The 27,921-nt window shown below is 38.3% G+C and overlaps 2 protein-coding genes and 1 long non-coding RNA gene across 4 annotated transcripts in view; 1 reads left to right on the top strand and 2 right to left on the bottom strand.

Moving 5' to 3' along the window:
- Positions 1–1,313: 1,313 nt before the first annotated feature.
- Positions 1,314–16,009, bottom strand: LOC115414599 (uncharacterized). Its single transcript, XR_003934678.1, has 3 exons — positions 15,999–16,009; positions 4,681–4,685; positions 1,314–1,381 (listed from the first exon to the last, which is right to left on the bottom strand). It is a non-coding gene; the product is annotated as an uncharacterized LOC115414599 (long non-coding RNA).
- gja10b (gap junction protein alpha 10 b) lies at positions 2,265–12,485 on the top strand. 2 transcript variants are annotated; one of them, XM_030127808.1, is made up of 3 exons: positions 2,269–2,404; positions 2,608–3,863; positions 11,870–12,485. In XM_030127808.1, exons 1-3 carry the CDS (start codon positions 2,395–2,397, stop codon positions 11,906–11,908), a joined length of 1,305 nt encoding a protein of 434 aa, XP_029983668.1. In that variant the 5' UTR covers positions 2,269–2,394; the 3' UTR covers positions 11,909–12,485. The 2 variants fall into 2 exon arrangements, with proteins under 2 accessions (XP_029983667.1, XP_029983668.1); XM_030127807.1 differs by having other exon boundaries at positions 2,265–3,863.
- A 3,073-nt stretch (positions 16,010–19,082) lies between the features above and the next one.
- bach2b (BACH transcriptional regulator 2b) overlaps positions 19,083–27,921 on the bottom strand; it is a 135,668-nt gene continuing 126,829 nt past the window's right edge. Inside the window, exons 4-5 of the mRNA XM_030127801.1 lie at positions 26,721–26,927; positions 19,083–25,580 (exon numbers count right to left, since the gene is read on the bottom strand). Of these exons, the coding sequence (XP_029983661.1) occupies positions 25,068–25,580; positions 26,721–26,927 (720 nt within the window). The 3' untranslated portion in view covers positions 19,083–25,067. The remainder of the gene's footprint in view (positions 25,581–26,720; positions 26,928–27,921) is intronic.

Here is a 27,921-nt window from a genome sequence, read left to right as displayed (position 1 = left end):
TTTTTTATTGTGATACAGGTGCAGGTGAGTCTAGAGAAACTGGAGGAAGTGTGAAAGGGAGAGCAGAGTCTACTGATGACAGAGGAGCAGCTCAGCAGCACAGCCCTGAACCACTAGTCAGAAATGAGACAGATGAAGATAACATGTAAGGTTATAATTGCATGATTTTAATAATAATCGGTCGTGATCTAAAGTGGGCTGGTCTGAGATATGAAACTCCAGAGCTGAAAATGAGTCTCAGTCCAGCCCTGGTTTGGCGTCATTATCAAAGCTTCTTTGTCCCATGTTCTGAGGTCAGATTATCCTTCTGTGGTCCTGAGGGTCCTAGAGCAAACCCTTTGACCCCTTCAGTTTATGCACTGTGTGTATCTTCTGTTGATGCCATTCTTGGTGGGAGCCTGGTTGGTCCACATGGCTCTCCTGACGCAGGTGGTGATGAAGGTGTGGATTTTCCTGGAAATGCTCGCAGTCATATTTATTTCTTTTCCATAGAATAACACCGATTTGAATGAAAATATTAAGAGAATCTCACTATAGGAGGACTGCTCCTCAAATTGATTTTATGATATAAGGTTAAATCAGTTATCTCAAGGAAATCAGCTTAGACTTTACAATGTTATACAGGGGAAAAAATTAACAAATTCCCCCAGAGCAAGTGTTTAATGAGGGTGGACATTCAGACAGAAATGCTCCAAGTGGGGGAGTGGCATCTGCCACAGTGTGGGCAGGACTAGTGGTCACACGTCAGGGATGCAAAACTCTGGAGTTACAGATATCTGCAGTGACAGGCCTGGCTGGACATCTGTCAAAAGGACAGATCTATGTTCAGTCTTAGCAGCAGAGAAGGCATCTACCTCACAAACCCTAAACAGCAATTTCCCAAGAACAGGAGGTTCTACCACCCATTCAAATGGTAGAAACTCCAGAAACTAAACCTGCTCTCTGAAAGCAAAGTGTCGTACCTCAAGCTCTTTAATATTACGTATGGTGGGGCTTTAGTTTTTAATTTGACTTTTAACCAATGCTTCTGTTTTATCTCTTTTTAATGCTTTATATTTATATTATACTATATATATGTTTTATATTTATATTATATTCATTTTCTTTTAACCAGTGCTTCTTTTTTTTTCTTTTATTGTTTTATATTTACATTCTCCAGTGTTTCATCAGTGGAGGCCCTCCGCACCAGGGGGCGGCTGTGGGCTTCGTTGGCTGTGGCTCTCTCTTGGGGTCTGCTCTTCCCTGTTGGGGTGGGGGTCCCTGCTGCCGCGATGCAGTAGCTGCTCGGTCCTCTCTCACCGGTCAGGATAAAATGGTGGCGCCGGGTTGCTGGGGGCGGTGGCTACCCCCTGGTGTGGATGGCTCCCTGTGATAGCACCTCCTCTATTCCTTTATGGTCCGTATCAACACTGGTCACATGGGTGGCGGTGCGTGTGTGTGTGTGTGTGTGTGTGTGTGTGAGTGAGTGTGTGTGTGTAGGGGGGGGTGTCAGATTTTTGTATATAAAGCATACATTTCACTGAATGAAAAGTGCTATATAAATAAAGATTCATTGATTTATCATTAATACAGGCCTTGTAAATAATGGCATTCATATGTGACCAATAAAAAATATAACATTTGGAAAACTTGCTTCATTCATCAGATCCCAGATCTGTGTTGGTGGTGCTGGTCTTTGTGACATCTACCCTTTCCCCATACTTTCCTCACCCTCCCCAGTGTTTTTTTTGTTTTTTTCTGGACTAATTAGTTAAGGGGATATTAAATTCTGATCCATACTTAGACATAGTTGATTAATTTATTGATACAAAAATTTAAAAAGGGGCAAACCTTTATTCTGGGCTATTGTACAAACATGCCAGTGCCCTATGTTGGATTCATTCTAAGGCAACGAAAGCAATGATTCTTCCGTTCAGGAAATTATGTACTGAGGCAGCCACAGCTATGAATATTCCTGTCCATTTCTGAGGAGACTTATATATTGAATATTATGATAATTCTAAGCTAAACAAATCTTTCCTTAACCCAAAAATGTGAGAAACCCTCAGACCAAATATTTCTAGGTACATCCTTGTAGATTTGGCTATACAAGTATACTTAAAAAGTAAGATCACTTTGTGTATTGCAAAAACAACTGTGTATTGACATTTCAGTTGCTGCTATTTCCATCCTATGTCCTGTTAAAAGTCGTGGGATGAATTTACCCTTAGGGCGTTTTAGGGTCATGTGGTGGATCAATCACTTCAAACTGGAGTCCTACTTTGCCACAAAACTGAAATAGTGTCAGCTACACTGCACAGCAGGGCTTTGTCAGTCTTAAATGGACGACAAACGAGCCCCCATGTCTCCATTAATGACTCTGCACTTGTAATGATTCCACACTGACGAGACAAAATGGACAAATGTAAGTAAGAACACTTTATTCCATTTATCATCCCTCTTTGATAAACAGTTGTAAACCAACTGATATAAGAATGTGACAGAAGATGGGAGATTGGAATTTACTAGGGAGTATTTTAGAAGAGGTGCACATCCATTCCACCATCGTGGGGAAGATCTGGCTCACCATCCTCTTTATCTTCCGGATGCTTGTGCTTGGTGTTGCAGCAGAGGATGTATGGGATGATGAGCAGAGTGAGTTTGTCTGCAACACAGAGCAGCCTGGCTGTAAAAATGTCTGCTACGACCAGGCTTTCCCTATCTCCCTCATCCGCTATTGGGTCCTGCAGATCATTTTCGTATCCTCTCCGTCTCTGGTCTACATGGGACATGCCCTGTATCGGCTGAGGACCCTGGAGAAGGAGAGGCACCGGAAGAAAGCCTGTCTGAAAGCAGAGCTGGAGGGGATCGACCCCGTCCAAGAGGACCATAAGAGGATTGAACGGGAGCTCCGCAAGCTTGATGAACAGAAAAAAGTAAGGAAAGCTCCACTTAGAGGCTCCTTGCTGCGCACATATGTTTTCCATATCTTGACTCGGTCTGTTGTGGAAGTGGGCTTCATTATTGGTCAGTGTGCTCTGTATGGCATTGGACTGTCTCCACTGTACAAATGTGAAAGGTTGCCTTGCCCCAACAGTGTTGACTGTTTTGTATCACGGCCAACAGAGAAGAATATTTTCATGGTTTTTATGCTGGTTATTGCTGGAGTCTCCTTATTCCTCAATCTGCTGGAAATATTCCATCTTGGAGTGAAAAAGATCAAACAAACCTTGTTTGGATACAAATATGGTGATGACGACAGCATGTGCAGGTCAAAGAAGAACTCCATGGTGCAGCAGGTTTGTGTGCTCACTAATTCATCCCCACAGAGGATGGTGCATGTGACACAGGTTCTACCTGATGCTCATGGGGAGACACTCCCTTTGAGGGTACGACAGAATCAGGAGGGTTCTAGCCATCAGACGTACCTGCCTGGTCCTGGTGACGTCCAGATTCTCCAGCAGCCGGGAGCCATGGAACACCGCTACACTCTGGAGAATAGGAAACCATCATGTAGCAGCGACGAGTCAAACGGGGCTCATGCCTCCAGTCAGCTGTATGCCAGGGCCCAGCCTCGACCCACACTGACCACCAACCATATGGAGATTCCAGCAGCCTTGAGAAACCCACAGAGGAAACAGAGCAAGGTCAGCATCTGCAAGGAGCTCAGTGACATGAGCGATTCCCCAGAAAGTGACCGCTTCCCCACGCCCCACAGGAAGTGTAGTTTCATGTCCCGGGGAATGTCCGAGGGCAAACTGGCAACTCCGTCCGACAGCGTCAGCTCTCAGAGTGGCACCGACATTGAGGGTCAACACCACAACCAAGGAGAGAGTCCAGTGATGACACCACCGCCTCCAGCTGCCGGAAGAAGGATGTCCATGGTAAGGATACCAGCTTCTTAGAGTCTAAAAATTTTCACTGCTTTTTCATCAAGTCTGTTGGTTTGGTTTTTGTTTTCGGTGGATGTCAGATTTTTTTACTTAGTTTAAGAGGATAAGTAGTTTTAGTTCGATTTTTATTGTAAAAATTTTACTAGTGTTGAGTTTTTGTGTTAATTTGAGCTTTGCACACGTTATGTGGAAAATCTTGATGAAAGAAGGCATGACAGTAAGTATGGTTTCGTAAACTGCTGTTTATTAGATGTGCTATTTTGCACAAACATATTTTATTCTTATTTATAAACTGCCTCATAAAATGGGGGAAAATAAAAAAAACAAGTGGATTTCACCTGTCATTGTATTTCATTTACGTTCTTTCTTTCCATGGAATTCTAACCCTGTTAGGTTTTTCTTCTAATAATAATTTTTTAAAAAAGCCGGAGGAAAAGATTTCAGAACATTTTGAAAAATCAAATCACGTTTTTTTGAGATTTAGACTATTTTACATTTTATTTGACATGCAATGTAGGAGTCACAACTCCTGTGAATAATAATAATAATAATAATAATAATAATAATAATAAAGAAAACAATGTGTAAATAATAAAAGGAACCAAAAAAACTCTATTCTAGCACATTTCCAACACAACACAAGTGTAACCACATTCAATAAGGACTTAATAAATTACGGTATACATTTCCATGTACAAAATGTTTTTGATTCTACATTCAACATGCCTAATAAACTGTTTATGTGACAAATGAAAATTAATATTCCACCTACATTGTTGCTCATAAAGTTGGAATAAAATATCTGTACCTCTTCTCATTAAATTATTGTGACAATGATGTGATTTATTCTTATAGATAAAGTGTAACTGGGACTCAGTATGTAATCGTTGCACCAGGTTGAAATGTGTAGAAACGTGTAGAAACAGGAATGAAAGGAGGGATATATCTAAAAACAACATTAACAATATCCATCTGAGACATGTTCTTAAAGTATATATGTTCAAAGAATTCAGATTCAGATTGTAATAATATCAGCACGTAATATATGTTTTAGTGTGACCCCATACGCTGACCTGGTTTTAGTTTGGAAACTTTGAGTTCATGTTGTAGAAGATCCAGATTTTTAGAAACAATCAATAGAAACAATCAGATGCTCACATTGACTGTTTGATTGGATCCTTATCTGATTCCTCAAGACTTTTAAACATTATTTGTTTTATTTGTTCATTTATTTTGAATATAACATTAAAACCAAACCACAAAAAGATTTGTATAAAAAGAAAGGAAAACTTTCTAAAGGGAGCGGGATGAAGTTTAATTTATAATCTCCCGCCCCCTTACCCCATCCTTCTACCTATCCTAAATTCCTATGTCAGATCCCATAAGTAATTAAAAAATCCTACAAATAGACTAAATTCTGACTAAGCACAGAACACAAAAATGCTATACATATCAAGGATAGACTCTATCCATTTTGCAACAGTGTTTCACATCAAAATAAACTGTGTCCCTTTCATTTGTTTCAAAAACAAAAATGAAATCTGTCCATTTCATAACAATAATAGACCTATTAAAAACAAAAATAAACTCTGTCCATTTCGTGACAATAATACACATATTAAAAACAAAAATAAATGCTGGCCATCTCATAACAAAATTACACAAATCAATACAAACTGTCCATTTCTTAGCAGTAATATACATATCAAAAATAAACTCTGTCCATTTCATAACAATAATACAAAAATCAAAATAAACTGTCCATTTCTTAGCAGTAAAATACATACAAAAAATAAGCTCTGTCCATTTCATAACAATAATACAAAAATCTAAATAAACTGTCAATTTCTTAGCAGTAATATACTTATTGAAAATAAACTCTGTTCTTTTTGTCATATTTACTCACTATTTTGGATTTGATTGTCTTTTTAAATGTGTTATTTGATTTAATTGCCTTTGTTTCATCATTTCAGTTGTTCCAAAAGTTGATTCCCTTCACAGATACAACTTTCCATCATCCTCATCCGAAATCTTGGTTTTTTGAAGATGTCTAATCCTTTTAGGTTGTAGTGATTTCCTTTTTTCAAATTTGTGTTCAATAGTGACCGGCAGAGAGTCTCTATTTGCTTTGAACATGATTTGTAATATACTGTACTCTACCAGATCCTGAAATTTTAATATTCTTAGTTATCGAAATAATGGAATTGTTGTATCTCTACAACCTTTTCCACCTATAATATGTATGGCTCTTTTTGGTAGAATAATAATTGTTTGTACATGTTTTTTGCAAGCATTTCCCCAAACCGCCACACAATATGTTAGATAAGGTATAATTAATAAAAGTTATGTGTGTGTGTGTGTGTATGTGTATGTATATATATATATATATATATATATATATATATATATATATATATATGTATATATATGAATTGTTTAATAAATCCTTCACGCTATGCTATATGGCAATTGTTTTAGCAATCTTTGTCCTCTTAATGATTTATTTGTGATTTCCAAGTTAAGTTTTCATAAAGCATGACCCCCAAGAATTTAGTTTCCCCAACTCTATTTATTACACAATCATCTATATTAATTTCTGCATACGCCTCCCTCCTTCTGTTACTAAATATCATAAAATTAGTTTGTCCATGACTTAAGGATCATTTATTTATATCACACCATCTTTTTACTTTTTTTTAAATTCTTCTTTAACCACCTCCATAACTTGTGTAATGTTTTCCCTAAAGTAAAACAAAGTTGTGTCATCTGCAAACAAGGCATACTTCAACAGTTTGGATACACTGACCAAGTCATTTATATATAAAATAAACAGTTTTGGTCCGAGGACCGATCCTTGCAGCACTCCACATTCAGTGTACTCTGTGCATGACACCTCATTCATTACCTGTACATATTGCTTTCTTTTGTCTAAATAGCTTGATATCCATTGTTGTGCTACTCCCCTGATTCCATATTTGCCCAGTTTATTGATAAGTATTGTATGATTGATGGTATCAAAAGGTTTCCTGAGATCAACAAAAATGCTTACAAGGTGTAATTTCTTATCTATTGCAGTGGCTATTTCTTCAGTCAGTTCCATGAGTGCCATTGATGTTGAGTGCTTTGGACCAAAACCATATTGTCTGCTGCTTATAATGTTGTGTTTTTCAAGGAATTTACCCAATCTTGTTACAAACAGTTTTTCTAAAAATTTTTGAAAAATATGGAAGCAATGATACTGGTCTGTAGTTGGAAAAGTCATGTTTGTTTCCATTCTTATATAGTGGGATTACCCTTGCAATTTTCATGTTTTCTGGAAATGTACTAATTTTAAATGATAGGTTGCGTATGTATGTAAAAGGGTCAACTACTAGTTCAATTATGTTCTTTATTAAAACCATGTTCAAGTTGTTATAGTCAGTGGATCTTTTGCCTCCACAGCTTTGTACTATATTCAGTATTTCTTTTTTTCTATCCTGTCAAGAAAGATACGATCCACATTATCCATAATTTTATTATTATATTCATTATCTTTGTTAATTTTTGCTGCAAGATTACGGTCTACCTTACTAAAATGGTTATTAAATTAATTTACTATTTGAATTTAGTCATATATATCTATATTATCTTTTGTAGAATAACTTGGGAGAGGTGGTTTAACTGTATCATTTTTTATTACACTATTAATTATTTCCCACATAGCTGTTGTATTGTTTTAATTTTTGCTTAATAAGTTATCATAGTGTTCCTTTTTATGTCTTTTAAGTATCCCTCCTAATTTATTTTTATATTTCTTATATCTATCTTCTGCTTCCTTTGTCCTTAATTTCAAGTAGCATCTATACAAGCAGTTTTTGTCTTGCAAGCATTCCGGAAATCTTAAGCCATCCATGGCTTGTCAATGAAACCCTTCCTGGCAATATTCCTAATTTTACAATTTTTATTATACAATTCCATTAGTAATGCAATAAATGTGTCATAACCTGCATTTACATCATTTACATACACACTCCCCCAATTTTGCTTTCATAAATCTTCTTTAATTGTCTCCAAAGCTTCTTTGGATCTGTCTCTTATTTGTATTTTTATTGGAGAATATGTCATATTTCATTGATAATTTTTTTTATAAAACAGTGAAGACAGGTAAGTGATTGCTTATATCTGTTATCAATATTCCACTAGTTAAGTTTCCCTCTATTATATTAGTATAAATATTTTCAGTGACCGTTGCACTTTGAACTGTAATTCTTGTAGGTTTGAATATCATTGGGCACAGATTCAGAGTGTACATTGAATTTAGAAATTCATCAGTTCTGTTGAATCTGTTTGGGTTTTCTGCATCAGTGTTGAAATCTCTGCATAGAAACATTGTCTTATTCTGGCTTTTGTCAAATAACTCCATTATGTTGTCTGAGAAAAACTCCATACAGGACCCAGGTGTTCTATAGACACAGCTGATCATAACATTTACATTTTTTTAATTTATATTTTCCATAGTGACAATTTCCATAATGTCTTTACATTTCAGGGTTGAGTGAATGTATAGAACTACCCCACCGTCCTGTTTGTTCCTCCTACTTACACAGAATAGTTCGTAACCCTCTATATGGTATTCATCAGAATATCCCTCTTTTAAACATGTTTCAGATACTATCTGCAATTACAGTAACTTTGTCCTGAAGTTGTTTTAGATAGTCTGTAATTTTTGATAAGTTACAGTATATCCTTCTAGCATTGATATGGATTATAGATAGTATCCCAGACATGTTTATATTATCATTGAATTGTTTTTCAGTATAATATTCACATTTATTATTTCTAGCTTACAGTAGGTTATCAGTTATACCATTTTTTGGTTCATATATCTTATTTTCTTGAGTTCTTTGGTAAAGATCAAACTGAGGAATCTGGGTGTCATCTTTGACCAGGACATGTCTTTAGAATTCTACTCCAAACACCTAGTGAAAAACTGTTTCTTCCAACTCTGCAACATCTCCAAACTCAGGTCTATGGTGTCCATCAATGAGCTCGAGATGATTGTTCACGCTTTTGTGTCTTCTCGCTTAGACTACTGTAACAGCCTGTTCACATGCTTAAACAAGAAGGAGCTGGCCCATCTACAGTTTGTCCAGAACTCTGCTGCAAGGCTTCTGACCCGCACAAACAGGAGAACCCACATCACTCCCATTCTTAAATCTCTCCACTGGCTCCCTGTTTTATATCGTTTTCATTTTAAAATTCTGGTGCTAACTTTCCGGGCTCTACATGGCCAGGCCCCTGCATACATTGCTTCTCTGATTCAGCCCTACAGCTCGACTCGTAGTCTGAGGTCTTCAGAACAGCACCTGCTGATGGTTCCACGCACCTGTTTTAGCACACGCGGTGACAGGTCTTTTAAAGCTGTGGCACCACGCCTATGGAATGACCTGCCTCTACACCTACAGTCCATGGACTCTGTAGAGAGCTTTAAAAACACCTCGAAGCCCTGCTGTTCAAAAAGGCTTTTTAGTTTCCCACCTGACCCAGGGCCACCACAAACTGATTACACCTTATGTATTCATCATAAAGTACTCCATGCCCCCCCCCCCCCCCCCTGTCTCTCTATATCTCTATCACTCTCTCTTTTCTCCTCCTTTACTCTCTTTCTTTAACCCCAACTGGTCGAGGCAGACGGCCATCCTTCAGGAGTCTGGGTCTGCTCGAGGTTTCTGCCTGTTAAAGGGAAGTTTTTCTTCGCCACTGTCACCAATCACAAGTGTTTGCTCCTGAAGGATTCTGTTGGGTCTCTGTAAACTTGATTTGATTCTGATTTGAATTGATATGCACTTTGTGACCCTGTCTGTGAAAAGTGCTCTATAAATAAATTTTACTTACTTTTTTTTTTTACTTATTTTCTTTATCTTTGTCTAGGTTGTCGTATTTGTCTGTTATTTCAGCGGCCATTTAGTCTTTTTGTATCTGCACACACACATACACACACACACACACACACACACACACACACACACACACACACACACATTGTACTGACTCTTTGGATCCAGTTCCATCAGTCCTGCTTCTTTAACCTCCTTTGTACTTGTCTAATTCTTCTGGATTTTTTTATGATCTTAGCCTGTGACCCTTACTGCTCTTTTATCCACACATTTCCATTTCTGGTCCATGTTGCTGTGATTTTTTTTTCTGTTGTCTTAGATTTCTTGCCTCCACACATACTCTACCAGCAGTTAAATTCCTGTAGATACTGAATAGCAGCTGATTCTGTCACTGTAGCAGCTGTTGTGCAGTTAAATTTACTTTGTTCATAATGCAACTGATGACATTGACGTCAGGAGAACTGTTGTCCAAGCAACTTGCAATAAATCCCATGTTCAGTTGTGAAATTCACTGTTACTGTCACCAAAGGATAATTCAGTCTCTGTATTCTAACCCATGCTGGTACATATGCAGTAAGAGCCTCTGAAGGTAAAAACTCCAATTCTAGATCTGAGCCACAACCCTGGCCGAGGACACTGACTGCACTATTAACCTTCCATACATGTTTTGGGGTTATATTCAAACCATGTAGTGTAACACAGGAAAATAAAACATATATTCTCATTCAAATGAAATCTAATACAGTCATTTTGGCCTCAGTCTGTATAGAATTTGTGGCCAAAGGAACCATGATTCCCTCATTGGTTTCAGAACTGCTGTTGTGAAACCAACAGGTTGTGATTTGGTTGATGTTGGCTATTTGTAGCCACAAGTGACAATATTTGGTGGAAAAAAGGGGTGGAGCTGCAGGATATAAGGGGTGAGAGCAAAGGGCAAGTATCTCAGCTCCAAAACCAATGTACCATTGTGAAAGTTTTGTAACTGCCGATGGCCACCAGATGCTGCTCCAAAGCCTGGCTTCCATTGGCTAACATTAAACTTCTCTCAAAAATATTGTCTCTATCTTTAACCTTGTACTGATCTGGTCTTGTGATTTATTTGGACCTTTTAATAAATGACCTGGTTTATCTTTAAATTAGTTGTCCGTCAATCAGTTCTTCTGTTAATGTTGAGCTTTGATTGACAGGTCTGTATGACATCTCACATACCTGCTGACTCTGACTTTTGTAGTTTCTGTTTATTTATTAAAACATATGTTTTCTCCTTTGTTCTGTCTACTAATTCTATATAGTCCATGGGTCAGAGCTGGCCTCCAGGGGTCAGAGGTGAGTTAGTGCTGAACACTAGACAAAGTGACTTGGTAAAACATTGAAGTTTGTCCGTGTAACACAGTAATTTAGTGTAATAATAATTTAGTTTAATAGTGTCTACTACAGTGGGGCTGTCTGTCCGGAAAATAAATGTGTTTAACTCAGTGAACAGAATGACTTAGCTGACATTGAGCTGTCACACAGACCTGCCAATCAAAGCACATCATGGTAGACATGAATTCCTCTATTTCAGTGGTTCTCAACAGGGGAGTGCGACCCACCTGGGGGCCTCAGAGAGCTGCAAATGTTCCTAATAAAAATACAGAAAAATAGTCAAATGATAAAATAACAGGAGAAACAAGTACCTAACAAAAGAAATAGTCAATCTGTGGTGCTTCATTTGTATAAAATAACTCCCTAGCCCAATAATAATCAATAAATAAATTGATTAAAATGCAGTGTTGGGCATTAGCATGATTGTGTGCACCACTGAGGTCTCTGTTGTCCAAACCTCAGTATTTTTTTGTAATGTAAATATAAATAAAATACAAATATACTCTATTTGCTCAGCTGAGGTCTGGTTAACAGAACAAATGCAGATGTCCATATATCTTTAAGGCAGATGACATATGTCTTTGTGTTATTTCAACAAAAGCTGTGTATTGTCCACATGTGAGTCTGGCTTAGACCAGGTCTAAATGCAAAGTGTCATGAGGTAACTTTTGTTGTGATGTGGTGCTATATAAATAAAATTTGATTGATTGATCGATTGATTGATTGATTGATTGATTGATTGCTCTTGTCTTTCAGAGCATGATTCTGGAGCTGTCTTCAATCATGAAAAAGTAGAAGCCAAATGCCTGACATTTTGGGACCGGAGGTGTATGACTCCTAAAAGGACTGATGGATCCTGATTACCAAATGAACTTCATCCTCTCAACTGCTTTACATCTTGTTACAATGAATCTACACTATGTGTTGTGTTTTAATCCTGTTAACATGGAACTCCACTGGCAAAATTAGCTTAATAACTGCCTTTTTGTTGTTGTACAAAGGATATCTTTGGTATTTTTTTTGATAATCTGCAAGGTACTTGCTAATGTAGTTATGAGGAACATAAATCAAAATGACATTTGGCTCAGAGCAAATATAACTGCTCATTAAATGAGTAGAAAATGACAGCCAGATGATTGTAATTCTAAGATGTAGGATTGGCAACTACATATAGACAAGAACCCTCCTGAAACCACCTTATGGTTTATCAAACAGAATGAGCAGGAACTAAAAAGGGCTCCTCATATTCAATATTTTGGTCTAATTGAGTCACCTAAAATGAGAATTATAAATATATCTAAAAATGTATGCTTTTTGTGATGTTTCTTCAATGTTTTTCTATTAAAGCCTTTCCCTTTTCAGCAGGACTGAACTGTTTGGTCTGAGTAGAGTGATGTTTGGTCTTCAACGACTGCTGCAACCAAGGAAAAGTAATACCTGATTGGAAGAGTTTAAGTTTCTTGAATCCAGCAGAGATTTTCTCATCTTCCTGAATGTAAAGACATTTCCCATTACCCTATAATGTCTGCCGGTCCACAGCATGTGTAGTAAGAGGACAGATAGTAATGCTGAATCATTTGTGTTCATTTGGGTCTGTGGATAACCTTTAAATGTTTCCACCTAGGTCAGTCCATCAGGATCATCTCAATATTATTTCGTCCACACTCAGTACATTTTAGCCTTCGTACACTTCAGTTGCAGAGCATCAAGCAGAAAACACAAAGAAATACTCACAAAATCCAACTCAGTCTTGACATTATCACTGTAGACTGGCCACATTGATCAGGGAATCACATTTCAACACACTGTGTAACTGTAGAGTGTCTTTTTCAACACAGGGTATAATCTGGAACACATCAAGACCATAATTTGGCTATGGTTCGGTTTAGGCATCAAATCAACTTACATTCAGGTTACAGTAAGAAAAATGGGTTATGGTTAATATTAGGGTTCAAAATAAGGAAGACAAAGAGTTTCCACCATAACTACCCCAATGACGTCCTATTACAGCTATACCGTATGATGTGGCATTTTTACACTTTTCTTTTGTCATCTTAAAATGCTCCTAATAAGCATGCATCAAGCTAAAATGTAAAAGAAATCCACCAGGTTGTGAAACTCCGAAATGTTTAATTCTCACATATTCCTAATAAAAGTCTGAGCAATCATTTTATTCGGTCTGAAGAAAATAATTTGTCTAGCCTGGTTAAGCCTCCTGTCAATCATCCATTACCACTGTCCCACATCTGAAACCGGTACCTCTGAATCTGACGCTTCACTCCTGCTGCTTCTCCTGTCACTGACCGCTGTCTCCTGTCTAGGGATGTGAATGGATAGGACTCAAATGTACAGTGTTGAAGGGACAAAAGGATTTATTAACAAGAACAACTAAGGGGAACAAACAGAACAACCCGATTGCAGCAGTCAGAATCCGGTGAATGTGAAGGATGGAGATAAAAGTCTGGGAGTCAGGTGGACTTGACTCTACAGACAGGTCTGCACATAGCAACCGCAGGACTCCGCTTACATGTGCTTGGTGTCAGTCAATGTAGGATGATAAATGTATGGACTATGAAACCTCAAATGTCCACGGACAGTGGCAGAGTTTGCGCGCTCACAGTATGCACGCTCATGGTACGGCCCAGTCCGCCCAGGTGATGAGGTGCAGTGAAGACAATGACCCAGCACTGCACAGACCAGACCCTTGAATACAGGGTCTGCTAATGAAACAGTCCTCCGTATGAAAGCAAATCTGTGTCATCAGAGATGGAAAGGTTGTATTTTGCAATAATTTAGGTTGAAAGGTATTTTGCAGTAATTTAGGTTGAAAGGTTATATTTTGCAGTACTTTAGGTTGAAAGGTTGTATTTTGCAATAATTTAGGTTGAAAGGTTGTATTTTGCAGTAATTTAGGTTGAAAGGTTGTATTTTGCAATAATTTAGGTTGAAAGGTTGTATTTTGCAATGTTTTTTTTGAATGGTTGTATTTTTACACATAGAGTTTCATATTCTCAATTCAATTATTCAAAAAAAAATTTTTTAATTCAATATTCTTAATTACAGTGTGTTTCAAATTCAATCTAAAAAAATTCAACCTAAAAAAATTCGATATAACATCTTGACCAGGCAAAACCAATGGAGTACGGAGCCACTCGATCTAACTTTCATCCAATCATACGTCGTGCTGAAGATCACGTGATGCTCACTTAGCAGCACAGGACGGGACTCCCGTGAAAAACCATGCTCTTGTTTCATCGCCATGCACATTCTTGGACCTATTCCTGGTTGCGCTGCTTCTTCATGATGGGGAACAGCAAGACGGGTCTGGTACTGGAGACGCTCTCCCAGAAGCAACTGCTGCTCTTGTGTTTACAGTCCTATCTTGCAATCCACAGGTGGAAGACACAAATATTCACTCTGTGGCATGTGTCATAAACATAAATATGGGGGTTTCTATTGGACATACGTAGAAACACAATGGAAGAATAGTCTGTAAACAGATAATTAGTGAGGTCAGCAGAGCGGTATTGTTATTCAAGTTTATGTGAGGCATAAGAAAACACAGACAAAATGAACTTTATGCATTTCAAATGGGTTTATTCACACTGAAGTCAAAAATAACTAGGCTCAAATACAAAATGCTTTCAAAACTTGACAAAGGGGAAGAAAAATCCAGGTGCTGTTGCTGTGAATCTGCCTCCTCGTCCATGGACAACAGCTGTAAAGAACACAACAAGAAACCATGGTTTAATCGGACATGTTCTCCCCAGTGTGGACAATAACCCTGTCTACTGGAACTTGGTTCAGTTAACTACTCGGTTCAGTTCTGACTTTTATGAACCCACCAAGAAACAGCGTTGGAGACAACACGGAAATGTTACTATTAGCTTGTTGTTAGCATACCAGTAGCTAGCGCTTTAACATCCCTAACGTTTGTACTTCACTTTCATCTATAAGTCAACTTTTTGTGAGCCATTAACCATGTGTTTTAGAAACAAAACTTACCAGTATCGTCTACCGCTGTTTGAACTACAGACTCGCCCACAATCGAAAGCCTCCTGTCCGTGTCTGCTGTGTCCTAGTTCAGTGCACCTGTAGTCTGATTCACTGGTCCCCTAGAATCCAGTCCAGCAGCTCCAAATGGGTTTTTTTTCCGGCCGGCCGCTGCGTCTTTTCTGGTCCCTGTAGTCCATCTTTAACTTCTTTAGTTTGTTTAGAAGCTGGTCCAGGTCCGGTCTTATCCAGCTCTCTTTATACCCCCATTTGGAGCTGCTGGACTGGATTTTAGGGGACCAGTGAATCAGACTACAAGTGTACTGAACTGGGACACAGCAGACACGGACTGGAGGCTTTCGATTGTGGGCGAGTCTGTAGTTCAAACAGCGGTAGATGATACTGGTAAGTTTTCACAGGAGTCCTGTCCTGTGCTGCTAAGTGAGCATCACGTGATCTTCAGTGCGACGTATGATTGGGTGAAAGTTAGATCGAGTGGCTCCGTACTCCATTGGTTTTGCCTGGTCAAGATGTTAGATCGAATTTTTTTAGGTTGAATTTTTTTAGATTGAATTTGAAACACATTGTAATTAAGAATATTGAATTAAAAAATTGTTTTTTGAATAACTGAATTGAGAATATGAAACTCTATGTGTAAAAATACAACCATAAAAAAAAAAAAAAAACATTGCAAAATACAACCTTTTAACCTAAATTATTGCAAAATACAACCTTTCAACCTAAATTATTGCAAAATACAACCTTTCAATCTCTGATGACACAGATTTGCTTCCATACGTCCGCTGCTGTGCAGCAGGTGGATAATGTTGTGTGTGATTACTGAGGGAGTAGTCAGCAGACACACCGAAGTAGACCAGACCTCCGCCTCCACCTCCACTTCCATCGCACGCATCAGGTGAGAGGAGGGGAGCGTCAGAGCTCAGGCAGTGGGAAGCGGGCAGTGCTTTGGAGGGAGGCAGGTTGTTCATGTTCAAATTTTTACTAAGTGCTGTGTGAAATGCCAGATCAGTAGGTATAGCTTTAAGAGTTTTACAAATTAACATTACCTGTTCCACGTCACCAATGTCCAACATTTTAATTCTGTGCTTACACTGTTCTTTCTGGTACTGTGACCTGGTACACCTGATACCACAGCTATCGGAAATAAAAACCAAGGGCTCATGACCATGTGACAGATTCTGACACCTTTCGCCCTTTGTGTTAATGTCAAGTCCTCTGGAAACAGTGGAGGCAAACGCTCACATGTTGATCATTTCTCCTTTAGTCCAGGTGACATGTGACACATTTGAGCTGATATTTTCCCTTTATCATACAACCATGAAAATTATGACACATTTTCACAATTGGAGTGTGACAGTCACCCCTGCCACTAATCATACACCATACCAACACCATACACCACACAGTCACTCCTTCCACATGGCAAACAATAGCCAGGTAGCATACTACTTCTAGCTTGGTGGTTGCACACACTGGGCTACATTTAAACATCTGTGTCGGTCTCCTGTGCTGTTTTTCCCCATGACATTGTACAATAACACACACAAACACGAGTAAGGTTGAATTAGGTCTTTAATTATGATAGATTCTATATTTTGAGATTTTGTTCCTAATTATGTTTTTCCTTCACTCACCATAGTGCTTCCTGGTTCTGGGCAGTGCAAAAGGACCTGAAGGGAGCATCAGGCTGCCTTTTATAGTGTCTGAGTTAAACGCGGAAAATATGCTCAGCCTGTCATGCTGCACCATACCAGGTTGTCTGAGTAGTCAAAGAGGGTGTGTAAATGCTATAAGTAATTAGATGACTCCTTTAATGTAAGTTTAAAACACATAAATTGTTTTGTAAGTTAACTGAGGAAAATAACTTTTGGAGTGAGATGAAATGTTTAATTGATTCCAATTACAAATGGTATGGTCCAGTGGGAGGGGCCTAGCCTTTAAATGGAGGGGGTCTGTCATTGCTCAGGGCAGTTAGAGAAGGACTGTGGTGCTGTGCAAACCTGTGCGCTTAGTTTTTGTTATTATTTTTATTATTTGTCTGTTTCCTGGGGTGAACTTTAAGGGCAATAAAGCTCTTCACCTTTTTTTGAATCAAATGGACTTTGTCTCGTTTGTTCTATAGTTTTAAGGTTAAATCAGACCTCTTCCAGGCAGCCTTTCGGCAACCTGCCCTCACTTCAGGTCGAAGTGTGACATGGAGACATTGCCTCATGGCCACTTCATGGCAGCCATTTCACTCAGTGTCATAACTGAATTTCAGACACGTCAAATGACACAATTTAGAAGCAGTGATGTACATTTAGCGGTGTCTCTGTTTGACTGATGCTGTAGATGAAAGCTACCCTTGAAGAGCCTGAGATTCATGAGTCTGAATGAACAAAGAATATATGAACTACACCTATAGGCACAACATCATGTTTTTTGCTTAATTAAGGAGAAGGCTGGGGTGTTAGAGGATATGATTCTGTAGTGTATAGTCTGGATGAATGATCACAGCCTTGGTTATGAAGCCAACAAACTGAGGTGAAGCAGGCTGAAGTGGTGAACAATTGAACATCCGTGTCTACTTGAACTATGCACAGTTCACTGATATATCTGTCATGTATTGGTGTATGAGAACTTCAGATACACTTTTAGTTTAATCTCTGCATAAACGTTGTGTTGAACAGGCTCCAGGACCAGAATCAACCAGATTTCGGACAAATAAAGGAAATATCCACAGGAGTAGAGTTTGTCATATCAGTTTGTCGTCATATCCGAATGTCAACTGACGTGTAGCTTATGTAGGTTGCATTAATGGACCAGACAGACCTGTTCATTTCATGACCCAGTGTTAGAACTACAGTTATATAATATAGCGCGTGTTAGAATTGCAGATGACCTCCCATCTTTACAATTAGCCAGAGGCTAATCATAAAAATGCTGCATATGTTATGTGTAAGTTTTTCGCCTTTTTTTTTTTTTTTAAATCAGGTTTTCATCCTTGGTTCAGAAGATGCAAAACACATACTTCCCTTCTGATGGGAAGTAAAATGAACACGTTTCATTCTCTGATGGAAACCCAGACATGATGACAGTGTGTTGTTATTCTGTTTCCCTCATGGGGCCAAAACTGATGCAGCAAAACAGTGTCAGAGACGGACATCCAAAAAATGATATGCATGTTTCTTTATTTCATAAAGAGAAATGGTGTCTAGACAAAAGAGTCATTTATATAACACTAGCAATTGAAATTAATGAAAATGGGATTTGCACAATACTGTATTTACAATGGTTATTAAGTCATTTTAATTAATTAGGGTCATGTAGCATTTAAAAATGATAAAGGTAAGAACTCTTAGTAGAGAATAAGCAAATTACAGCTATTCCAAATGGACAATATTAACACAAAACAGTCATCTAAAAAATGAGAGAAAACAACTTGAACTACAAGCTTAAGAGCTATTACATTAAAAATGATGCACCAAATCTACTAATACAATAATCCATATAATCTGTGTAAAAAGCATGTAGAAAAAACACCTGATGCAGTTTGCTGATACAGTCATTGACCAGTTATGAGAGGTATGAAGGATTTCACAGGTAGATAAGTGTGAGAAAGTCTGCACTGGTGACTTGGGGATGGGGACCCGACGCAGGCCCCTGCATACACTCACTTCACTTCAATGTGAACTATGGCCTCTGCAAGTTCTAAGGCAAATATCGGAGGTGCACTTGTATCCATGTAATGCTGACCCATCCCAACAGTTGGATAAAAGACAAGGTGAGGAAAACTCATTCTTTCTCTTTACAACCACTAAGAACAATTTTGATTAAACCGAGCAATTATGACATGGCAAAAAAAAAAGAAAAAAAAAAGAAGAAGGATCAAACATGAAATGACACCTTGTTGTAAACATATTCCATGTTTTACTCAATGATCTCAGCCATTCAACCAGGAAATGATATCAGATACTTTTCTGCTTTTTTTTTTTTTTTTTTTTTTTTTTAAGATAAAGTTGAGCAATCTGTGAGAAAGGCATGTTTTTGTTCATACATAATCTTTATAGAACAACCTTTGGAGAAGAGCCAGTGTTTGTTTCAGAGAAGCAGCAACAAAAGGAATCAAACTAAACAAAGACAAAAACACCAAGTGTAAGAGCATTCACCTGCACAGTTACAGCAACAGCAAAATTCTACTGACAATGAGTATTTTCATGTTTAACCTGTGCAAAGTAACCTGGATGATCAAAGAACCGCGATGTCCAATTCACTTTGTACGTTCTGTGCATTACTTTAAAGCTGCAAAATTTCAGTGTCATTTTACTGTGAACAAGGATTCAGTGACTGTAAAGAGGAAAATGGCTTTTTTTGACTTGTTTTTGGTTTCTGGCTCCAATGTTAAATTCTCATCACATTCATCTATTCTTCTACCAAATGAGTGACTGGCTGCTGAATGTTGAGTAGCTAAAGAAATTTATTACTTTTCTTGAGAGTACAAGAATCAGAGTGAATACATTCAAGGATTTGACTCAAGTATTTGCATTTGTTTTCTGGGGCAGTGTAAAAAAAAAAAAAAAATCAATCAATGCAGCTTTAAAATGACTTTTAGAGACAATAACAACCAAAGTCTGCTCTGTAGTGACAGGAGGTTCAACTGTTAGACATTAAAGGGTGGATTCACCCAAATCACAAAGACTAAACCTTCAGCTGCATCTGTGTTGTCTGTGTTCATCACAACACAATTTGTTCCACCGAACCTATCAAACACTGACACCATTAGATTTGGAACTCATGTGGAGCTAATGTCCTGCCAAAAATTAAAATTTGCAGCCCAAAATATGAATATGTGACATTATTTGATCCATCAATAACCTTAACCCTAACACAGTCTGGTCCATTTTACATCAGTAAAAAGCTCCTAAATTACACTTGTTTTATAGTCTCAAATTGATCACATTTCCAACAGTAGAAAAGAAGGATGATATGCAAATATTTTTTAATTGAATGAAATGGATGTTAAAATTTCTTTCATCACGGCTATTGTGTTTTTATGTCTTAGTTGAAAATGAGACATGATGTGTACATGCTTTATTGGTAATAATTAAAAGATTTTGCCAAAAACTGCTCTCTGTAGAATTATTGCCTCCTATAATTCTAAACAGATCTGTGTTTTGAGAAGATTCATGGTCCTGCCTGGTCCAAACTGAAGTTTTAGGAACAGTGTGGTTTAAAGGGTCCCAAAAAAAGGGGAGGGGGGTTATATTTTAATTCTATAAATGTTAGACATGCGTGTAGTATCTGTGAATGAGCTCCACACTGGTATCTATATGATTTTTATCTTCTTAATATTTGTGAATGGGCTTCACAGGATGGCTGGACAGTTAGCTTTGTAATTTGGGTGACCTTTAATCAACAGTTGGAATTGAGTGCTGCTGTGATGTAAACCAGACTAAAGTGCATGTTCAGTCTAGTTTTACAGGTTATACTTTTGTCTATGTTTCCCAAACAGTCAGTGTCGGAGCGTACAATTGGTCTCCGTTTCTTGGATCATCTTTTCTCAGGATTTGTTCAAATTCAGTTAAAAAAAAAGTCTGGTCTTTCTGTAGAGTAGGTTATTTGCCTAAACAATGAATTCATTGCCTTGAACCAGAACAAACACAAAGTCACAGAGTTTCCTCAGATGTAACTTAAGATAATGTTTGCAGAAACATATGAGCTGTAAGGTACTGTAGATGGTTGTGCTCTAGTGATCTGGCCTGAACCTGGTAGAATTTACACATTGATAAATACTGTTGAATGAGAAGAATGAGAAGAGCACAAACAGCAAAAAAGTGTAAATAACATTAGAATTAACATCAGCTGATAAAGAATCACAGCTGCTCTGCCACAACAGAAGGACTGTGTGTGTGTGTATGTGTGTGTGTCCATGTGTACTTATTGTATGGTTCTCTGTGTGCATATTTGTATGTGTGTGGGACTAATCTACAAAATAGGGATCTGTCGTTGTAAAATGTAAAGACAGGTTTATAAAATACACTTAAAGTTACTCTGTTCGGCTGTATAACATAAACAAGTCTCACACCAGAGAACATATCTTAAACTACACCTAAAATTTACATCCTTTAAAGTTGGGGGGAGAACATCAAATGGATTTTATTTTACAGTTCTGGCATTTTATTCTAGTCTTAAAGCCCCAATCCTTCAAGCTAATTGTCCTCATGGGCCTCTTCTTATCAACTGAACAAATCTTAAACAATGATTAAAACATTGAATTAGATGTTGGTGTACAAACAATTACAACTGTCACAAGGACTTGTACGATACTGGAGTACCTGCATCATGAAAATGCACTGTTGAAGCTTCATGATAGGTGCAAACACCCATTAAAATATGCTGGGAACACGACTGTTTCTCTGCAGATACAGAAATGCAGCTACTTCCGATGAATTTTCTGGATATCAAACAGAATCATAGTTCTCATTAATTTTACTAGTTATGAAGTACAAGATTTTCTTATCTAATAAACATGTTTTTATAAAGTGGGTAGTCTTTCCTCAAAAACAGTCAAATAAACTAACATTAGCTAGTATGTTAACCACAGCTAAACTTAGCTAACATGCTAACCACAGTTAAAATGAGCTAACATACTAACCACAGCTAACATTAGTTTGCAAGCCAACTGCAGCTAACATTAACTAGCATCTAACCACAGGTTTCTGGTTGGAGTTATTTTAGAAATGTAAATCCTAAGAGACAACAGCTAGAAATTACCTTTAGGTATAGGTAACACCCCAGAAATTCTTTACAAAAACAAGAAAATCATTAATTAAAATTTTTACTCCCTATCAAGTAAAAGCAATGATAACATTATTTTAATTTCCAGAAGCTACTGTTCTTGGGTTTGCAGTACCAATGATGTTAATCATTGTTGAATTTAATGTTGTCAAATTTAAAAGTCTTTAGTTCAACAGGGAGTTTTAGTTGAATCTTTGCATTTAAACATTTGGAACATTGTTTTTTCAAACGCCTTATACTAACCGTTCACAACAAAAGCAACTCTGGAGCGAGCTGTGCAACCAACAGAACACTGTGTTGGATTGGGGTTTTATAGAGTGAATAAAGCTTCACTGTCCAATTAGTTTCAGCCTTTGTAAGGCTGCCATAATTCAGCTCATTTGTACATAGAATCTTTAAAAAATATATTATAAAAGCAGACTGTTCCAGAGAACTTACAAGGCAAAAAGAAGCTAGACAAACTAACTAGGCTTTAGCTATAGGCAGCATGCATGCATATCACAACAGAGGATGTTCCAACAAATGCACAATTAGGGCAAACATGTTACTATCTTATATGATTGTTATTCAATCATTTTGACAACACATACACTGATTTCACATCAATGAAGTCTGAATTAGCTTATTCAATTTCTAAAGAAATACAAATATAAGTTGTGAACACTCTTATACTAAAATTAAAATTAGCTTCCTTTGTGTTAAAAGACCTGTACAGGTTTTGGATATGTGTTCTTCATAAAGATATTTTTGACTGGATAGTTAAATATTCTTTTTCAGCAAGATGTCTTCTATGGAAGTGCCAATTTAAGTGCTCCAGACTCAGAGTTTTAGGGATTCTGAAATAAAGACCCTTTGCTTGAAGTGCTAAATGGCTCGGAGCGCCTGGGGCTGGAAGCAAAGTGCCTGTCAAATTTATCACTTAAATATTGTTGTCAATGTTTTTTTTTCTTTAAGAAAAAAAAAATCATAATCTGTTTGTAGAAGTCTCTGTCTCTCATTCAGAGATGTTAGCTGCAGTTTTTGATCTCTCTGAATATTAAACATAAAACCCAATACACAATAGCATCTTTAAATACTGATAAGAAATAAGATTTCCTCCAAAAAACACAAGTTTTTCACATTTAAAGAGGAGGCAGAGGTGGAAAGGAGCTGGTCTGAGCTGTGTGTTGAATGTCCAACTTTTCCACATCCATGGGGCTCAATATGTGAAAGGTGTGTGTTGACTTTTGTGTCTGTATGTACTGTATGTGTGTGTCAATGTGTATGTTGAGCTGATTTCCTGAGTATGAGAACACCCACCATGATGGGGATTATTCGTTAGGCAGGACAGGAAACAGCAACGCAAACGATTTTCCCTTAGCAAAAAGGTGCTTGATATAACCCCGGTGAAAAAGAAACATCTAAGCCTCTACCTGTACAAAATCACTGTTACAGTCATCATGCTCCATACTATATACAGTTTACGTTCTGCCAAACAAGCACTTGAAAGTCACCGTTACAACATCCAAATACAATGGTATTGCTAATGAGTGGGGAAAAAATAGCCATCGAACCGCCTGCAAAGAATCATTTTTTTCTCTTTCAATTCAGTGCTAAGGAAGGCAAAGGAGGAATGTTTTAGGTTACAGTCTGTACAAAGTTCTCCTGTACAGAAATACAAATGCGACACGCTTGAAGACATTTTTGCATATGAACATTTTACAGTCTAACTGCATTGTAACTTCCTCATGTACAGAAGCTGTATTCTCATTTTTTCATGAATTAGGTTGAACATTCAGAGATTTTTTTTTCTTTCCTGAGTTTGAATTGCTGTGACAAGAAGGGTCACTGAGATTTAGCAAGTTAAAAAAAACATGTAGAGAAAGACAGAGACAGAAAGACAGCAACAGACACTCCTCCACTGACAAAGTCCTAGTGCTAGTTCTGGGCTGACGCTAACGTCAGTCACAAAACCATGTCAATCTGTCATGGTGTGGGTTTGGACATGTTTTTAGGTTAGCCAGTGGTAAAAAGAATGCTAAGGTTAGATAATGTCACAATGCAGATTGAATTTTCTAAGAGTTATGGTTATTCCGTCATAGATTGTTGTCTGTGATCAACATCTTAAAATCCAGTCTACATGAACATTTATTGTGACATTTTCAGATTTTCAGGCAGGCCTGCTGTTCCCATTTGCAGCTAACAGTTAGCAGGCCTGGCCAAACATACGGTCAATGCTAATGGTGACATGCTGATCTTTTTGAAATGGATTATATCACCACATCACACATTAATTTGCCTGTTCATGATATTATTGCACAATTACATTTATTATTTGAAAAAAAAAGTAGCAATAGTAATTTAGAACAAAGGGAACTTTGGTACCTTTGATTCTTCTGTATTCTATCCTGTGATACCTGCCTTGTTCCCAGGCCAGTAAAGGGGATCAGTGATGGACAGTTAAATACATCTATTCACAGCTCATTCACTGGTGTCTGCTCACCAGTTGACTACAGAGTCACTACAAAGCTCTAAAATGTTGTCCTATCTTTGTCATTTTAAAATAGTGGTCACAAAGTTTTAGTAGGTCTTGTAAGTCTTGACGGTCCAGTTCAAGGTGATGGTGATGCTTCTCTAGAACTAGTTTTCTTTTGGCTGTGGAAACACAAAGAACTGGTTCAAATTAGACACCAGTGGTGAACTGGAACTGGGACGAAATCAATGGAAAAGGGTTAAAAGAGAGAGGTAGAAAAGAGCAATAGAGACAGAGTGGGAAAAGGACAAAGGCAGGAAGAGGAGACAGAGACAGACACAGAAAGCTGCTGTTGTAGGTCCGATGAGGTTCAACTGGTGATGAGTGAGATGTGAAGAGCAGAGCCCCACCTGTGGGGGGTGAGGGTGGGGGTAGCACCATTGTAAGGGTTTGGTGAGAAGTTCCCACTCTGTCTTGGTAGGAGGAGAATACCTGGAGAACAGTATTGCTGCTGTTTTAAGACAACTTTAGTGTCAACCGTTCTTTAAAAAAAAAGAAAAAAGACAGCACAAAAAGACATAAATACAAACAAAGCTTGTTTTTTTCAGTGAACACTGGCAGAGGCTGACCATCTCAACAACCCCAAGAAAGGGTTTGTCAGAAGAGTAAAATTAAATAATAAAAAACATCCAACAACGCAGACAACCACCACTACTGAGTACAGTCCTTCCTTGGCTGCTCGTCAGTTGTACATTTGTCAGTCATTTCCTGGCAGAAATCCACTGTTACCGTCTGGTTGGGTTTTTCTACAGAAAGCCCGGACTCTGCATACAAGCTGCCGTCGTGGCCGTCCATATCTTTGTCAGCCCCGTTTCTGAGGGCCAACGAGTCGAGCGCCCTCTCTGAGGGCCCAGGCGAGCCCTGGATGCCGGTCTCTGGCGTGACCGAGCCCGAGTGGCCGGTGAGGTCAATGCTGGTGGTGGTGTTGGTGGCTGCTGCGGTGGGGGCCACATTGGGGCCGGGGGAGGGTTTGGGGTCATTGCTGGCAGTGGCGTTGGCAGGTCGCAGGACGGGGCAGTAGTGGTGTAAAGACTGGACCTGCTCTGGACTCAGCTGGACGTCCCGACAAACCTCCTGGGACAAACAGGAGAAGTTCTCCCACAGCTCGCCCATGCATGCCTTCAGCTGGTTCCTCTCCGTCAGCAACTTCTCCTTTTCACACACCTGCAAACGCAGCATAAAACAGAAGAAGGCCCAGAAGTCAGCACAACATCCCACACATGCTCTGGATAAGGAAGGAAATTCCAGTCATCAACAGTAAACACATCACAGCCTTGAATTCTTTTAATGGAGACACAGAGCTGCTCATCTGGACTAATGCTAACTAGCAGGATTGCAAAACACCATTTGGCCGAGTCGGCTTTCAGTTTGGATATTTTAGCTGTTAAATAACCAGTGTTGTCTATTTTCTGATGAACATGACCTCTGTGTCCATTAATACTTTTCTATCCACATTACCCCCTCAAAACACACAAACAGAAACAGCAAATACTGTAAATGCCCCAAAAGAAACAATACATTACATATTTTTCTTTCATTTTTCAGTATCTCTTGTAAATTCACTTTACACCTGTGATCTCTTTATTCTTCTGTTTACTGGATATAAAGGTATGATTCATGAGTCATTTATACATTTCTTTAAAAGCTGCTTTATGATGAGTTCAGATAATGAGCCTCATCCTCTGCACACTAAAAGTCCAGTGTATGTGTGCTTTACTCTGAAGGAATGGATGACAGGTATTGCATCATATAAATGATGATAACTATAATACATGACAGGATAAAATGCCAAATCAGAGCTCAACCATTCATCCTCAGAGTGGGGAGAGGAAAGAGACATCGACCAAAGGTGTAACAAAGAAGGTGATCGACAATACCTTCCCATCTGCAGCACAATACTTGACCCAGACATGATACACACATGATCCATACCTGACATGAGCCATACATAATCCACACGAGTAACACATGATCCAAACATGATCCACAAATTATCCATACATGTTCCACACAAGATCCATACCTGATCCATACATAATCCACACAAGTCACACATGATCCATACATGATCCACACATGATTCCACAGATGATCCATACACAATCCACATGTGATCCACACATGATCCATACCTAATTCAATACATGATCAGCTCATGATCCATATATGATCCATACATGATGCGTACATGATCCATACATGATCCACACATGATCCATACCCGATTCCACACATAATCCATACATGATCCACACATGATCCATACATGGTCTATACATGATCCACACCTGATTCCACACTCACCAGTTTTCTGATCTCACACTCCAGGTTTAGAATACAGTCCAGCTTCCTCTTACGACAGCGCTGAGCGGCAATGCGGTTCTTACTTCGCCGTCTCACATCATGGATGAACTCGAGTTGCTCCGAGGTCAGTTTGTGCATTTTAACCAACATTTGGAAGTCATTCCGTGGAAGATTTGTGATTTGATCTACAGGGAAAGGAAGCTTCACCTAAAGTAGAAAGAAACAAAGCATTACTATAAAACAGGCCATTTATGGTTAGGTTATTATATGGACAACAGACAGCAGATAAACACATAAATCAATTTATTGTTTAATTCTTATCAATAGTAACATGCAAAAAGTCTAAATGCATCATATAAATGACTGAAACAGCCAATACAAACTAGAAAGCCAATCGCAGTTTAACTTAAAATGTAATTTAGATTAAACCAACCATGTAAAAAGGTAGAAAAAAAAAAATCTCATCAGTTGTACAGCTGCTTCTTTACATTTACATATGATCTGATACTGTAAATATGTACATTCCAGTTCGTTTTTGTATAATTTGTCAACTTTCTGACTTTGTGGATGTATGACGAAAACAGAAGAATGGACCATGTGAATCATAGCATCACTGATGGACACTGCAGTTACTACATTTTACCACAAGACAGCAGAAGAGTACTGTTCCACTGTTTCAAACACTATCCATAGCAGGACTCATGAAGCACATCCTCAATCAGAAGGGAAAAGGAGATCCAAGAAAAGGATGTGTCTCCATCTGTCCCTGAGCACCTGGAAATGTGCCAGCATGACAGACTGGGCAGTGACTTCTCAACCTAAGCCAAGTCAGTGTCAGGTGATTGGTGATTTCTAAGGGAATGAATATGTCGACACCTGCGATTACCAGCAGCCTTCAGATACGACTGCAGAACAAAAGAAGTGGAAATACACAAGGGCGTGACTTGGCCCGATTGACAGCATAAAACAGAACTACAGAGAAGTTTGTGCACTGATACAACAACTTATCAATGTTTTATCTGTTTAGTTGCCTTTGTTTCTCAGTTTAAAGAGTTAAGTATGGCCCGTGTCCCTGCGGTGATGGCAGACCTGATGATAAGCCCATCACAGGCAGATCTAGCCCGGCGGTATCTGAGTTCACCAGGGAGCTGTAGCTTTAGGAACAAAGGGCCAGAGGAAGACAGAGCTGGCAGAGTCTCCT

The sequence above is a fragment of the Sphaeramia orbicularis genome, chromosome 24 (genome assembly GCF_902148855.1).
Source record: "Sphaeramia orbicularis chromosome 24, fSphaOr1.1, whole genome shotgun sequence".
Lineage (NCBI taxonomy): Eukaryota > Metazoa > Chordata > Actinopteri > Kurtiformes > Apogonidae > Sphaeramia > Sphaeramia orbicularis.
Note: the sequence above shows the minus strand (reverse complement) of the source record. Positions and strands in the feature narration are given on the sequence as shown.

Coding starts and splice junctions, on each gene's coding strand:
- gja10b (XM_030127807.1), top strand. CDS start 2,487: ATGGGAGATTGGAATTTACTAGGGAGTATTTTAGAAGAGGTGCACATC. Junction 3,864..11,869: donor CCGGAAGAAGGATGTCCATG/GTAAGGATACCA, acceptor CTTGTCTTTCAG/AGCATGATTCTGGAGCTGTC.